This window comes from Anabas testudineus, chromosome 9, assembly GCF_900324465.2.
Source record: "Anabas testudineus chromosome 9, fAnaTes1.2, whole genome shotgun sequence".
Classification (NCBI taxonomy): Eukaryota; Metazoa; Chordata; class Actinopteri; order Anabantiformes; family Anabantidae; genus Anabas; species Anabas testudineus.
In genome coordinates, this window is record NC_046618.1 from 7,778,644 (window position 1) to 7,792,235 (window position 13,592).

The 13,592-nt window shown below is 41.1% G+C and overlaps 1 protein-coding gene across 1 annotated transcript; it reads left to right on the plus strand.

The window, feature by feature from the left end:
• The first annotated feature begins 457 nt into the window (after positions 1–457).
• adra1aa (adrenoceptor alpha 1Aa) lies at positions 458–9,412 on the plus strand. Its single transcript, XM_026343388.1, has 4 exons — positions 458–587; positions 3,565–3,755; positions 4,111–5,055; positions 8,852–9,412. The coding sequence occupies exons 3-4, from the start codon at positions 4,158–4,160 to the stop codon at positions 9,403–9,405; spliced, it is 1,452 nt and encodes a 483-aa protein (XP_026199173.1). The 5' UTR covers positions 458–587; positions 3,565–3,755; positions 4,111–4,157; the 3' UTR covers positions 9,406–9,412.
• The last annotated feature ends 4,180 nt before the right edge of the window (positions 9,413–13,592 follow it).

The window sequence follows — 13,592 nt, forward strand, 5'->3', positions numbered from 1 at the left end:
ACCAAAACTTACTAAAAATAAGGACAAGAAACACAAACAAAAGTTGGCAAGAGGAGTTTTAAACTAATTATAAATAAAACTCATGATGATCTGAACTGATCTGCGGGGAATTCAAACGTCAAACTGTATGAAGCACCTCCTCATACACTTTTCTTTCCTCTGTTTTGTCTTGCAGGTTGACAGGTTGACAAGGTGAGTGACGCTCGTTACTGAAACATTTCTGAATGAAAAAGTGATTTTTGTCAGACGGTGACTGGCTGCGATGACGCACGGGGGAGTGATGCTGAAGCTGGGTGAGGTGATGTGAGGATGAGGATGGTTGGTGGGGCGGTGGAACAGAGGGGGATTGCACGAGAGGGGTGGGGGGTGAGAGAGAAAGTGGTTCGAAGAAAAAGCAGTGAGTCATCTGGTGCTCATCATCACGAGAAGAGACTTGGAGCACCTGAAGGTCGGACGCTTACGCCGGCAGATGTGAGCGCTCTCCGTCATGAGCGCAACCGTCTCCTGGTGCGAGTCGCCAAACAGCACCGCGTCCAAATGTGGCTCAGGGAAGCCGTCGGGGATGTGAAAATCCAACTCAAAGTTAGGTGAGTCCCAGGAAATTGAATTATAAGGCATTTATTGGAACCAGTTGGAGTGGGTGCTTATTTTCCTCTGTTATTGCTTCTGTTAATTGACGCGCCTCATGTGTGTGATGGTACGTGTTGGTGCTGCAGACGGTGGACAGGTTTCATTGTTCCTGGACAAACGCGCGGACTTCTGGATTAAAAACATCATCGACTTCTCCCAATTTCAGTGTCACCTAATGATCAATTGCGCAGAAGTAGCGAAGATAGTGTATTTCCAGCCTGCGTGATTTCCCAGTCTCAAATAAAACGCTGGTTTGCACTGAGCTAAACATAGGTTAGTCCGTGTGTAGGATGCTATTTCTGTTTAATTGAATCTCTGTCTATAATCTGAAGTGTTAAAAATAAGAGAAAACCATCTAATGATATATTAGATAATAGCTGGGAGGTCTCTAGTGACCAGTGACCATAACAACTGGCCAGAAATCTCATTGTGTGTGATTTTGTAAAGGTGGATGTCACTTTATATCAGGTGGGCTATCACCTCTAATCCTGCAAAGAGGCCTCAGGAATAACCTGGTCACACCAGTGAAGAGGTTGACATTACACTAGAGCCAGGATGGATGTTAACTCCAGGTCAAATTAAAATACCTGTAGACAGAGAGCCTGCGTGCCTCCACCTGTCTTCATGTCCAACATTATGTTATTGTTCCTTTCCAACCCTCAGCAACAACTACTCATCAATCACATCAACACAATCAAGAACTTAAATATACTATATATGTAGATCATTCCGTGTTTTAAAAACAAAGCGAACCGTGTGTGCCCCTGAGCAAGGCATCTAACCTACCTGCTCCCTTCCACTCGGTTCTTTCCCTGGGTAACCCCACATGGATCCTCTCTGTGAATGTCAGTGTGCTTTACTGTTCAGTGAAATCAACAGGTCTTTTATCGTAGGAGCTCAATGTAAATGAAGTCCTTCTTCTAGTGTGAGCACGTTGTCTCTGATTAAAATGACAAAAAGATAAAAGAAAAGAGGAAGAGAGACCCTTCAAGGATGTAATAAAGTCACTGAGCAGACACAAGTGCTACATCTACATCTTATTACTTGTACTGATAAGATCGTCTGCCACCTAAATTCTGTAATGTAAAACTAACCTGGAACCCCTTTACACGACTAAATGGATCAAGTCGATAACACTGAACTTCTCCGACATGAAATCCATCAAACTTATTGTTTCCAGTTCTTTTTTTGAATGCAGCAGAGACGCTTCATATTTTATGCTGAGGTAACTTAATTTTTTCTACAGAAATTGATGATGCTGTAATGTTCCCCTGCGATGCTCCTGTGGATAAAAATGTGACTCTTACTTTCATAATTACTTTAGAGACAGCAGCTCACTACCTCCTCTCTCTGCTTGAGTGGGTGGGAGAAGCTGGCGGGTGCTGCGCTATGATGGCTGCGTGAGTCCAGGTTTCGCCTCGCTGTGTCTGGACAGGACAGGAGCTAACCTGAGCCATAACACTCCATCAAACATGTTAAACAGCTGTACATCCTATTCGGAGCACGGGTTTGTGGGGCGCAGAGAAAAAGGTCAGCCATTGGTTAATAGTGTGGCGAGGAGCAATAAAGGGGAGGAGGAGGCTAAGGACTTGAGGGGACTGCATAATGCCTTCACCCTCACCATTATCTTTGCACAATAGACCCCGGCTTTAGATAGATAGATAGATAGATAGATAGATAGATAGATAGATAGATAGATAGATAGATAGATAGATAGATAGATAGATAGATAGATAGATAGATAGATAAGAAACACACTCAGTAGAAAAGAGGACAACTCAGATGAACTTTTAATTTAGTCTCCAATAAAGCAGCTTAACAAAATCCGAAAATCGTCAGCACGGCCACACTACTTTTTCTAGTCCCATCTAATCTACGTTTAGTTTAAGGAACATCCACTTTACCAATGTCAGTAATCTGCGCAGACAAGATTAATTTCACATCTGTCAAAATGGAAGAGTTTGCGTGGTACTAAGACATTGTTTTAAAGCCAACAGACAGAACATTCAAATAAATTTAATTCAACGCATCAAAGTCAGAAAGAGTGATTCAGCAGTGCTGCAGGAGCACAGTACAACAGGCAGTGAATGAAAGCAGCATCTAAAGCTCACTAATTAACATGTCATATTTTGCACACCTACTGGGTTGTGTAACGAAATGAGTAATTAACAATGGAACTTATAGCATGAAGCAAATTCATTAATGTTATAACATACTGTAAGTACACAACCCAACATGTGAAGTTAGTTGTTTTTGGTTTTTTGTTTTACATTTTTTTTAATCTATTTTTTTAATCTTTTAGAGAGAGCTAAGCTAGTCACCTGTTGACACGAACTGAATTTGTGTTGAATTCCTTTAAACCACTCTGGAGCAGCGGCTCAATCCAAATAAAGGGATGCACACACATCAATTAATGTCAGACTGTAACACTGTATTGGCTAAACCTCAGTGGCTTATTGATTTGCTTGGAGGTGGGATTAAGAGCAAGGTCAGGGTTATTTTGGTGCAGGTCAGTTGAAGATTATTTTAGCGTCACAAAGCGGCAATAAAATCCACTTTAGGTCTTGGTTTGGATTAGTGCCATCTAGGGTTTTAATTGCGCAGTGTTTTCCAGATGAGTCAGTGAAGCAGGCAACTGGTCAGTCCTGATATTGGTTCCTTTATTCGTCAATCTCACATTCTGTTTGGTCGATAAGCACAAGACGAGGTTGTGGTCACATTGATCTGACGGCTACTGTGGTTTAGACATTGTCTTTCACCCACAGGCTTGATAGGTCTGAGCTGTGGTAACATGGAAACGGAAAAGAAAAGCTGCAAAAATGAAACAATACACAAAACAAGGATGAATGCATTTGTGTTTTTTTTTTTTTTTTTCTGTATGCGATTGATGTGTCATTTCCCTCAAACCAGATTATTCTATCTCTCTTTTCAAAGGCACTGGATGCTGTTGCTGTATCCTACGCGTTGTGTTCATGCTGAAATTGCCCCCTGCGCTCGACAAGAGAGACCTGGATGCTGACTGTTGCTCTCCGATCATCCTACCCAGACAAGTGGTTTCTTACTCCAGTTTCTGAGATAATGAAGCACAATTTTTCCATTCAGAGAACATGTGAAGATTTTTCTAGGTGTGTACACCCATCTGTCTCTCCTATTTATAATGCATTGCTAAAAGTGGTTTGTACCAGCTGTGTAATAACAGCCAGTTCTAACATCAGCAACATTTTCAAGATGGATTACCAGATTTCACCACAGTAGGCTTTGTCTGCATCTATTATATTTCCCTCTCAGTGTTTCTGCATGCATCCTGTAGTTTTATTTTTCTTGATGCATTGCCAGCGTAATGGGTCATTTGCCAGAGGCATTATCATTTAAATGATGTCTTGACAAGACAGATTTAATGTGATCATTACTCTAATGGTATTTATGACAATGCCCTGATGTCCTTTTCTCCTGTAGTGAACTTATAGGTGTGTGTTTCAGTCTACCTGTGCAGGACAGTATCAAGCATCAGCTTAGTATTGGAGTAAATGGTTCCTGTTCTGGACAATATGACCCCAGCTCCTCTGATACAGAACTGCTCCAACTGCAGCCAGGTTTTAGTCCCAGAGCTCAACGTGGTCAAGACTGTGGTTTTGGGATTGATTCTCGGTGTCTTCATTGTTTTTGGAGTGGTGGGAAACATCCTGGTAATCCTCTCGGTAGTTTGTCATCGACACTTGAGGACAGTCACACATTATTTTATAGTTAATCTGGCAGTGGCCGACTTGCTGCTCAGCTCCACCGTACTACCCTTTTCTGCCATTTTTGAGATCCTGGATCGCTGGGTGTTTGGAAGGGTCTTCTGTAATGTTTGGGCAGCTGTGGACGTGCTCTGCTGCACTGCCTCCATTATGAGTCTCTGCGTGATCTCTGTGGACCGCTACATTGGAGTGAGTTACCCTCTGCGTTACCCGGCTATAATGACAAAACGCAGGGCTCTGTTTGCAGTGATGCTCCTGTGGGTGCTGTCTATCATCATATCCGTTGGACCGTTGTTTGGCTGGAAGGAGCCAGCACCAGAGGATGAGACCATCTGCAAGATCACAGAGGAGCCGGGATATGCTATCTTCTCTGCGGTGGGCTCCTTTTACCTCCCTCTGGCCATCATACTAGCCATGTACTGTCGGGTTTATGTGGTAGCTTACAGAGAGACCCAGGGATTGAGGGAGGGCCACAAGACAGATAAGTCAGATTCAGAGCAGGTGATACTCAGGATCCATAGAGGAAACACAACTATAACAGAGGACGAGGCCCTTCGCAGCCGCACACATTTCGCCCTGCGGCTGCTCAAGTTCTCACGTGAGAAGAAGGCCGCCAAGACTTTGGGCATTGTGGTTGGCTGTTTCGTGTTGTGCTGGCTGCCCTTTTTCCTGGTGCTACCCATTGGTGAGTATTATGACATTCATCTTTTACACCTACTGTATATCAGTTTTAACTTTTCCGAACCAGATGATGTCCAGTACCTCAAAGCAACAACCGTGAAAGAAATCGCTGTTCCTTTCAAGAGGCAGAGGACAGTCGGTCACAATATTTTACAAATTAAACACAGTTTTCATGTTTTCATATATTTGATCACCTGCATGTATGAGTCAGACTACTTTAGGAAAGCTATATATAACTTCTACATTAATTACAGACCCATTCATCGATTTATGCTGCTGCCAGGTTTTTAAGTGGTTGCGGTTTGTAATACTTGAATACAATGAATTTACTATTGTTCACATAAGTCTTGAGCGTTATAGTAAATGCTTGGACTCATCCAGGTAGACACTCTATAAATAGGCTCAATAAATCTTTCAAGTCTCCGACAGCCTCCAGTGCACTCCTGTCTGTAAACAAAAGCACAGAATTGCATATTTCAAACATTGACCCTTGAATGAAGTGTCAAGCCAGTCTGGGAATGATAGATCAAGCCATCACATCAGCGTCAAACCTTATATGAGGGTCCCTTCAAGAACACCCAGCTTGATGAAGATAAGCTGCGAAGGAAATCACACAGCTTGCCAGTCATGTGTGCACTATATGTGCTGGTGTAAATATGGAGGGAATGTGAAAGGGAAATCTAAGCCAAGTAGATATGAGATATGGCAAAACCCTCACAAATCCCTCAGGGTTTGTATTTCTTCCATGCTCTCATGCTTGTAAATATAGCTGCTACTATTCGGTTAAGTACTTTCCGGACTGGGAAATAAAGAAAAGCCTCAGTTTAACAATGCTCCCTTACTGATGCTGCCGTCGGGCTGCATACCGCTGCCACATAAGTCTGTAGACAATGATAGATTTAGCAGTGAATCACCAGGCAGTGATTTTGTTCTGATGTGTAGGACCACATTCATTGTGATTGTCAGAGATGGTTTATAGCCATAAACATTATTTTGTCAAAGGGAAAAAATATAGTGTGGGAATTTGGTCATGTCAAAAACTAAAAACAAGTGAGTTGTTAGGCTCTGTGTAAATATCATATATTTAAGCTGGGCTCTGGAAAGATGTGTAAAACAAGCTGTTGGTAACTCAAAGCATAACTTCACAGGGTGCCCTCGTGGTGTAAGATATTAAGATACTAACCATGAAGTCAATCTGTTTTAGCCTTTTCTGCCACCTTTTGTCCATCACTATCTAATAAGGCAATGAAATGTACCAAAATGATGTGATCAGGCAGAATGAAAAGCAGTGTTTCAGTGCCCTGTTTAGTTAAACGTTTTACATCTAATTGGTATATCTGGTGGCCCTTTGACCACACCTGTAATAGTGATGTCATGGTGTACATATCATATCTACATATCTTAGAGCACGCCATATATTTCTGTTTAAAGCTGCACTAACCAACATCTTTATATAAACAATGGGTCATAATGTGAAAGATACAAGATATTAGTCATGCAACTTTGCATTTCACCGTAGCTCAACTATGCTTTTTAACATTTTTGTCCCTATTGCATCAAACAATCACACAAACTAAATGACACAGCTGTGATCTAAAACCTGACTTTTCTTGCCCTCCTTGATGCAAAGTATACCTTAAGTGCCTTATATAAAATCTGCTCAGCAATGGCATGATTAAAACTGATGAGCGTTAGCAGCCAGAAGAAATGCAGCAATAGGTCTATAACAATATGTCTATATTATATTAGTTTACAAAGTTAGCAGTGCAATTTTTGATTGAGCCCCCACAGAGTTGCACAGGAGAGGCTCCTTTCTCCTTCAGGGCCAAAGTTGTTGCCTACTTCAGGGTTATCTCCTTTTCACTTTGTGACAGCAGTTGGTAAGCATCTCTATGTAAATAGGCTGCACACTGAGATATTCCTGAAGGAGCTACTATTCCTATAACAGAGAGTTAGGGTTAGGACTCCCAGTCCAACAAGGTTTATTACCACACAGTTTCTGTGACATGATATCATTGATGTAACCTATAAAAGTGTGATCAGAAACTGATCACCACTATTCTGAATTTTATTAGGTAGGCGCGCTGTGCTGCCGCCCATGTGGCCCATACTTAACAACCTTAAAGCTCCCAGTTAAACAAGTAACCTGCGAACAAGGTGGAAATTTAGCTGCTAAAGAGCAAAACATTGTGAGTCAGTCAGGTGGCCAGAAAGACAGAAACTGTTACAATAGTCAAATGTTTGTAACAATAACTTCAAGATGCTGCCCCATGTGGCCAAAAATCAATTAGCGCTGCTTTAAAATCAAAGTTAAAAATCTTGATTTTAGGATATTTTAATACCTTTAGCACTATTTTGTCTATCTTGTCAACTTGTATCTCAACTGTGACAGATTACGTTCTGGGTAATGTGACTTTTCTCTGCAGTTTGTTTCGTTGAAGTCAACATTACGCAAATTGCAGTTAAACAGTTTTGCATATGATGCTTTGCTGAATTTTGACAAGACAATATTTATCTAACAGCTGCAATACTTTTCTGTTTACACTTAAAAAAGGAATCCATCAAGGGTACCAGCAATAATAGAATTGTTCTTTTCTGCACAGCTGGGGATAAAATGTATGAGCTGTACAGCCAGGCTCAAAATAATTTGCTCTCAAACTCTCTCCAGCTCTGCTCTCGATCTATCTCTAGAGCACGAGCTCATTTTTCAAAAGCCCACGTTTAACTGTCTGCAACAGCTTGCCCAATAAAGCATTTCACAAGACAGCTTCTCGCCTTCTATCTCTGAAGATAGATGACAGATAGATATATTGCAGCCACACAAGACGTCAGCCATTTAATTATTTTAATGTTTCTCTGGCAGCCACAGGATAAGTGAAGAGTCACCTACATTTACAGTGACAAACAGGCCTGCATGTATTGTGCCTGTTAAGCCATTTTCTCTGCTTATTCATTAAGGATCCCACTCACTCGCTCTTTTGACTGAGCTGTCTGATTTGTGATGGCAATTTCATTCACATCTTTAACCTTAGTGGCAAGTGGGAAGAGCCTTTTTTTTTTTTTTTTGAAAATGGATAAAAAGAATTGAAAATAAATTATCTTAAGCTGAAATACAGTACATCTGAGGAACAATGTCTTAATATTCAATTAATCAGAGATTGAGTTCAAATGAAATAGAGCAAGTGACTGGAGCTCTAAGAAAAGGGATTTTAGCCACGTTAGCCTGTTGGATGGGCTGTCAGAGCTGTTTTATATTCACGATCCCCATGGAACAAATCTTGTTTATCTGTTGATTTTTGTGCAGCGCCACCTGTAGGTCAAAGTGTTTGTCTTCTTCCTCTTTGTCAGACAGCTTGGCATCATCTAGATGAGTTGACACAGACATTTACTGTACATGATGTGTTTAGATAAATTAATTAAGATTAACTAAGTCTTTTGATCACATTTGATCACCAGATCAATTATTGATGAATCATTGTTTGGGTTTATGATTAGGTACAGTAATGACAGTCCCAGCACCCTGACGGATACTTTAATATCAATTAGTAAATGTCCTGGTGATCTGGTTTTACCTTGGTATTACATCCTAAACCAGCTTTTTTAACTGAGGATGATGGCATGATAATGTTGCTGTTTAGCTCAAATCCCTGTTGTGCCTAACTGCCGCCTTACGGAGCACTGGAGCGTGACTGTAGACTGTTAGTTTCTAACGTATCAAATAAACAGTTTCAGACAGTGAGTTTGGATTTTGATGTTCTGCTGTAACATTAATTAGCCTTGTGTGTTTAATGTCCCCACAGGCTCCATATTCCCTGCATACAGGCCTTCAGACACCGTGTTCAAGATCACCTTCTGGCTCGGTTACTTCAACAGCTGCATTAATCCCATCATCTACCCGTGCTCCAACCAGGAGTTTAAGAAAGCTTTCCAGAGTCTACTTGGGGTCCACTGTTTGAGAATGACTCCCAGACCAGACCATCCTCACCTGAGCGCAAGTCACAGCCAAACTCAAGGTCACAGCCAACCCCTCACGCTGAGCCTGGACAACAGGGGTGCTCCCTGTCGTCTCAGCCCTTCTTCTTCTATGGCCCTGTCCAGAACTCCTTCTTCCAGGGACAGCAGAGAGTGGAGGGTCTTTTCTACGGGCCCCACAAATGGGTCTGGACCGGCTGAGATGCACAGGGCTAAAGTGGCCAAACTCTGCAGTAAAAGCTTCCGCCGGACCTGCTGCTGCATCCTGAGTGGTGGGACTCCCCCGCAGGAGTCAGACTGTGCCCAACCCCCTCCTGTCGGAAACCTTCCCACCATTAAAATCCACCAACTGTCCCTGTCGGAAAAAGGAGAGCCTGTATAACCACTGTAATCCTTCATCCATTAGTCATGACTCTCCTATCCTGGGGTCACAGATGAGAATGTATTTCCCCTTGCCCTGTTAACATCACAGTGGATGAGATGTGTTATAATCACGGCTGCTTTGAAATTTACATTTGAAATATTCCAGCTTTAATATTGTTTTGTGTTTGTGTTCTTTTCTCTGGACGTAACCTTGTCACTGTACAAAGAATTGTCACAGGCTTGTTAACTTTTTTGAACACAAACTACCACAAAGTACTGACTGGGAAAATTTATCTTTCAGATTTTGAAAGTGTGGAAAAAAAGATGCTGTAAGCAGTCCCCTGAGGTGGACTAAATGAAAGAATAGGAAGATACATAGTGTAGAGAAATAGTGAAATCATTTCCTCGAGACCAGCAGATTTCTACATGTTTACATATTTTATATTATGGAAGATGAATTCAAATGTGTAAGAATGTATATAGGAACATTTTATATGTTGCATGATTTCACCAAATATTTAACAAAAGCTGGTCAGTGGTGCTTGCACTGTTTCCAAAGTTTGTCTAACGCTCTTCCTGTTGTCAACAATGTTGTTTGTGTACTGCTCTGTACACAGTAAAAACTAAGAGACCTTGCGAACTTCCATGTCACATTATAATAAATTTGTATGACATATTCCTAACAAGGGACTCGTGAGGACATTTTTTTTGACTCCTACAGTTGGTTCTTTCCTTTTTTTCGGGGGGTTGATTCACTAAATAAATAGCCTCTCAAAACTTATAATTCATTTGTCTACATTCCCACAATTTTATACCTCAAAGTGGTGCCAGATGGATGCCTTAATATATTTCCATGGAATTTTAACTGACCTTGTGGTTACTGACCTCAATCCTGACTGGCCCCCAAGCCTCTTAAAAAATCCACCAGATTTAGAGATGTCAAACTAAGTCATACACAGCCTCGGATATTTTTCTCTCAGGCCGTACTCCTTGTGTTTCTGTCTTTTTTAGCCCCCACCCGCATAGAAAGCACATAGCCTTTTAAAGGTCTTCTGCATGGGTGCTGTTTCCTAGTGCAAAGGTGCAAAATTGAGTGAGTTTAGAGGGAGAGTTCGAGACTGCAAAGTGTTTCTCTGTTCACGCAGAAGCATCAAAGGGCAAGAGGACACCCTCTGCAAAACATATTGATTTACTTTCTCCTGGCTACAGAACCACGATGTCGTCCCTTGGTGAGTTTGAGAGGGAAGAGATGCATCGTTAAGCCAACATCCCCCTCTGCGTGTTAAGTTCAGTCGTAGAAGTGAAGTCGACAGCTTTCCCACAGGGGAAGGACACCGGCAATGCAGCGAGAGTGGCTGTCTGTGTCCGCGCTGTCATTGACTGGCATTTCTGTGAACCTGTAAATCACACCATCTCTGCACAGATGCCATTAGAAGAAGAGCTACCAGCCTCAGCACTAAACTGCAGATGGTAGCGATAACCTAATTCACCCCTTCCTCTATTGTCTGTTTCTATGGAGAGTGGTGGGATTATGAACAAAAGGCTGAGCCAACAAATACTTGTGTGTCATGCTTTATGAAGATATTATCCTCTACAGGCAATAGCTGTAATTAATACCATAATTAGATCTTCCGCATTGCATGAGTCGGATATAAACTGGAGCAGGGCAGGAACACCCTTCCTGTGTATCATCAGTGCTAATAATAATGTATTTGTGGTGAAATGATCAATAAGTGTATAATCTACATTAGTGTTCTTCCATCATGCATTTACAAATTATTCAACCAACACTCATTGATTTCCCAGATGAATACATTTGCCCATGAATGCCTGTACAGAAACTGATGTTCATGATGATACTGTAGTGGTGACAGATCAATCCAGAGAGGGATCGCAGTCTTGTAATAGATGTAGCTGTCTGTGTTTCAGTGGATTGAAAGCACAGTGGGAGCTGCTGGTGACTCATGTTTGCACACTTCTCCCAGGAGGGTTTAGCTTTGTAAAGTCTTTTTTTTTTTTTCTCTAAAGTTCTCAACCTGCCGTGATGATGTTACTATTGTAGGATTTCCCCTCTTTAGTTTAATCAGAGCACTCATCATGTTGAGTCCTAATTGGACATCTGTCAAACGAGGGCTTCGTTCCAGTTTCACTTTGCATTTGTGTGCATTCACTGTGTGACGTAGCTGTTCTCTTACTCAGTTCACTTGACTGGAAGCATCCCTGTGGGCGAAGTGTCGAAGGAGCTGGAACAACAAAATGCTGCCCTGAAGCCGAGGCTGTGCATCACGAATCTGTGCCTCCACCTAGTGACTCGTCAATCTCTCTGCATTTACTGTGTGACTCAACAAAAGAAGTAATTCCCAAATTTCAAAAACATAAAAACATTTGATTTTATATTTGAAATTGAAAAAAATATGGTTTTTATAGCTGCATTTGAGCTTTATATAAATCTTTGTGAGTAGATTTTGTTGAGAACTGTGGATTTGCACACCGCAGACAGTGCTCTGTTGGCACATTTCTAATTCATTCATTCCAATTAATTGCTTTTCTGACCAAGTTACTGTTTTAATCAGGAGTCTGAAGAAAGACACAGTACCTTTATCTAAGTAAAAAGAGCCACACTAAAAATACCCTTATAGGCACTGTATTATTAAAGAACCCCTATGAGAGATCTGCTTGTATCTTATGTGAATTACATTTTTAAAAGTTCAGTTTAATTGTTAAGAATTCTTAAAATTACATCTATTTGCTCCAATAACTACTAGAAACAAAATGTCTCCTGCTTCACTGAGAAGTTCATTTGCAGTGTTTGTGCTGTTTGAGCACAGTGTGGCCTCCAAACTAGTTGTGATGATACAACTTTTTGCTTGTGTGTACACGACTTAAACTCAGATTTTAAGTGAGCATAAAGACATTTACCTCCTTCAGTGCAGTGAAAACAAATAAGCTGCATACACCTACGTACTTTATTATTCAAAAATTGTTTGTTCAAGACAAAAAGTAGTTAGTTTTCCATTTACTCACAGCTACTAATCATTGCACGGTAAGTCTGAACATACAGAAATGTTTTCCCAAAAGCCCAATAACAAATGTTTATTTACTCAAAATGTTAAACTGTTTATAAACTGAACAAAAGAAATTATGCACAACTTCATTTCAGAAATGATAGAGTGAAGTTTGTTATGTTTATGTTGTTAATGTATTTAAAAAAAAACTCCATACATTTCCTTTTTTAGAATTTTAATCCACTGGTCAACATAGATAGGGTCAAATGCTGACAGGACCGATGATTTCCCCCAAAACCCTGGTTAGCCTACAAAACATACATGACTGAGAGAGTATCGCACTTGTTAGGAGAGGGGCAACAACAAGAGTGCTCGACATTACAATTCAAGAACCTCAAAGCTTCCTCACATGTAAATAACTTCACATTATAGCTTGGCATACAAAACCTACACTTGACAAGATAATGAGGAAGAAATAATCCAGTGTTTTATAGTGTGGTTGCACGGTGTTGCGTAACCGACAACACGTCGCCATTTGGTGAATACAGTTACTACCTCAAGTGAATCTGGTGTCAGCGATGTTGGGCAGGCGGAGGGGAAAGAGAAAAAAGAAGTAGATATCCGGTGGTTCGTTCACAACACTAACACCAACAACAGTGACACATCATCAGCACACTGTGAGGGATTCCATATACATACTGAAGCATTTTTCATCAGGTCTCAAAGATCATGGTTCCACTTCTTTAAAGAGCCTTCATAGATACAGTGTGCTATCAATATCTTACAGGACTGGCAGGCAAGTACTTCAATTCAACAGATATTCAAAAACACACACACAAATCCAACACAAAGAAAAAGTTGCAAGCTCACACACAGTTTTACCATTTGGATTGTTACAGGTGCAACACAAATTCTCTCAAAGCTGGGTAACCGGTGACTCCACCCTGGTTGCTATTCATTACAAAGCTTACGCGACTGCTGTGTGAATGTGGACATCATCTAAACATATACAGCAGAGGTCATATAGCACCAGGTGCAGAGAGGTTGTCAGCAAACCTCCCATCTAGCGTCTTCGAAGTATGTGTCCTGAACGATATACACCCCACTCATCACCGGACGTTTGTCGCCCCGACAACCTTTAAACAAACATGAGGAAAAAAACTAAATGATAAAAATGAAAATGTAAAATATCTCCTTAGTC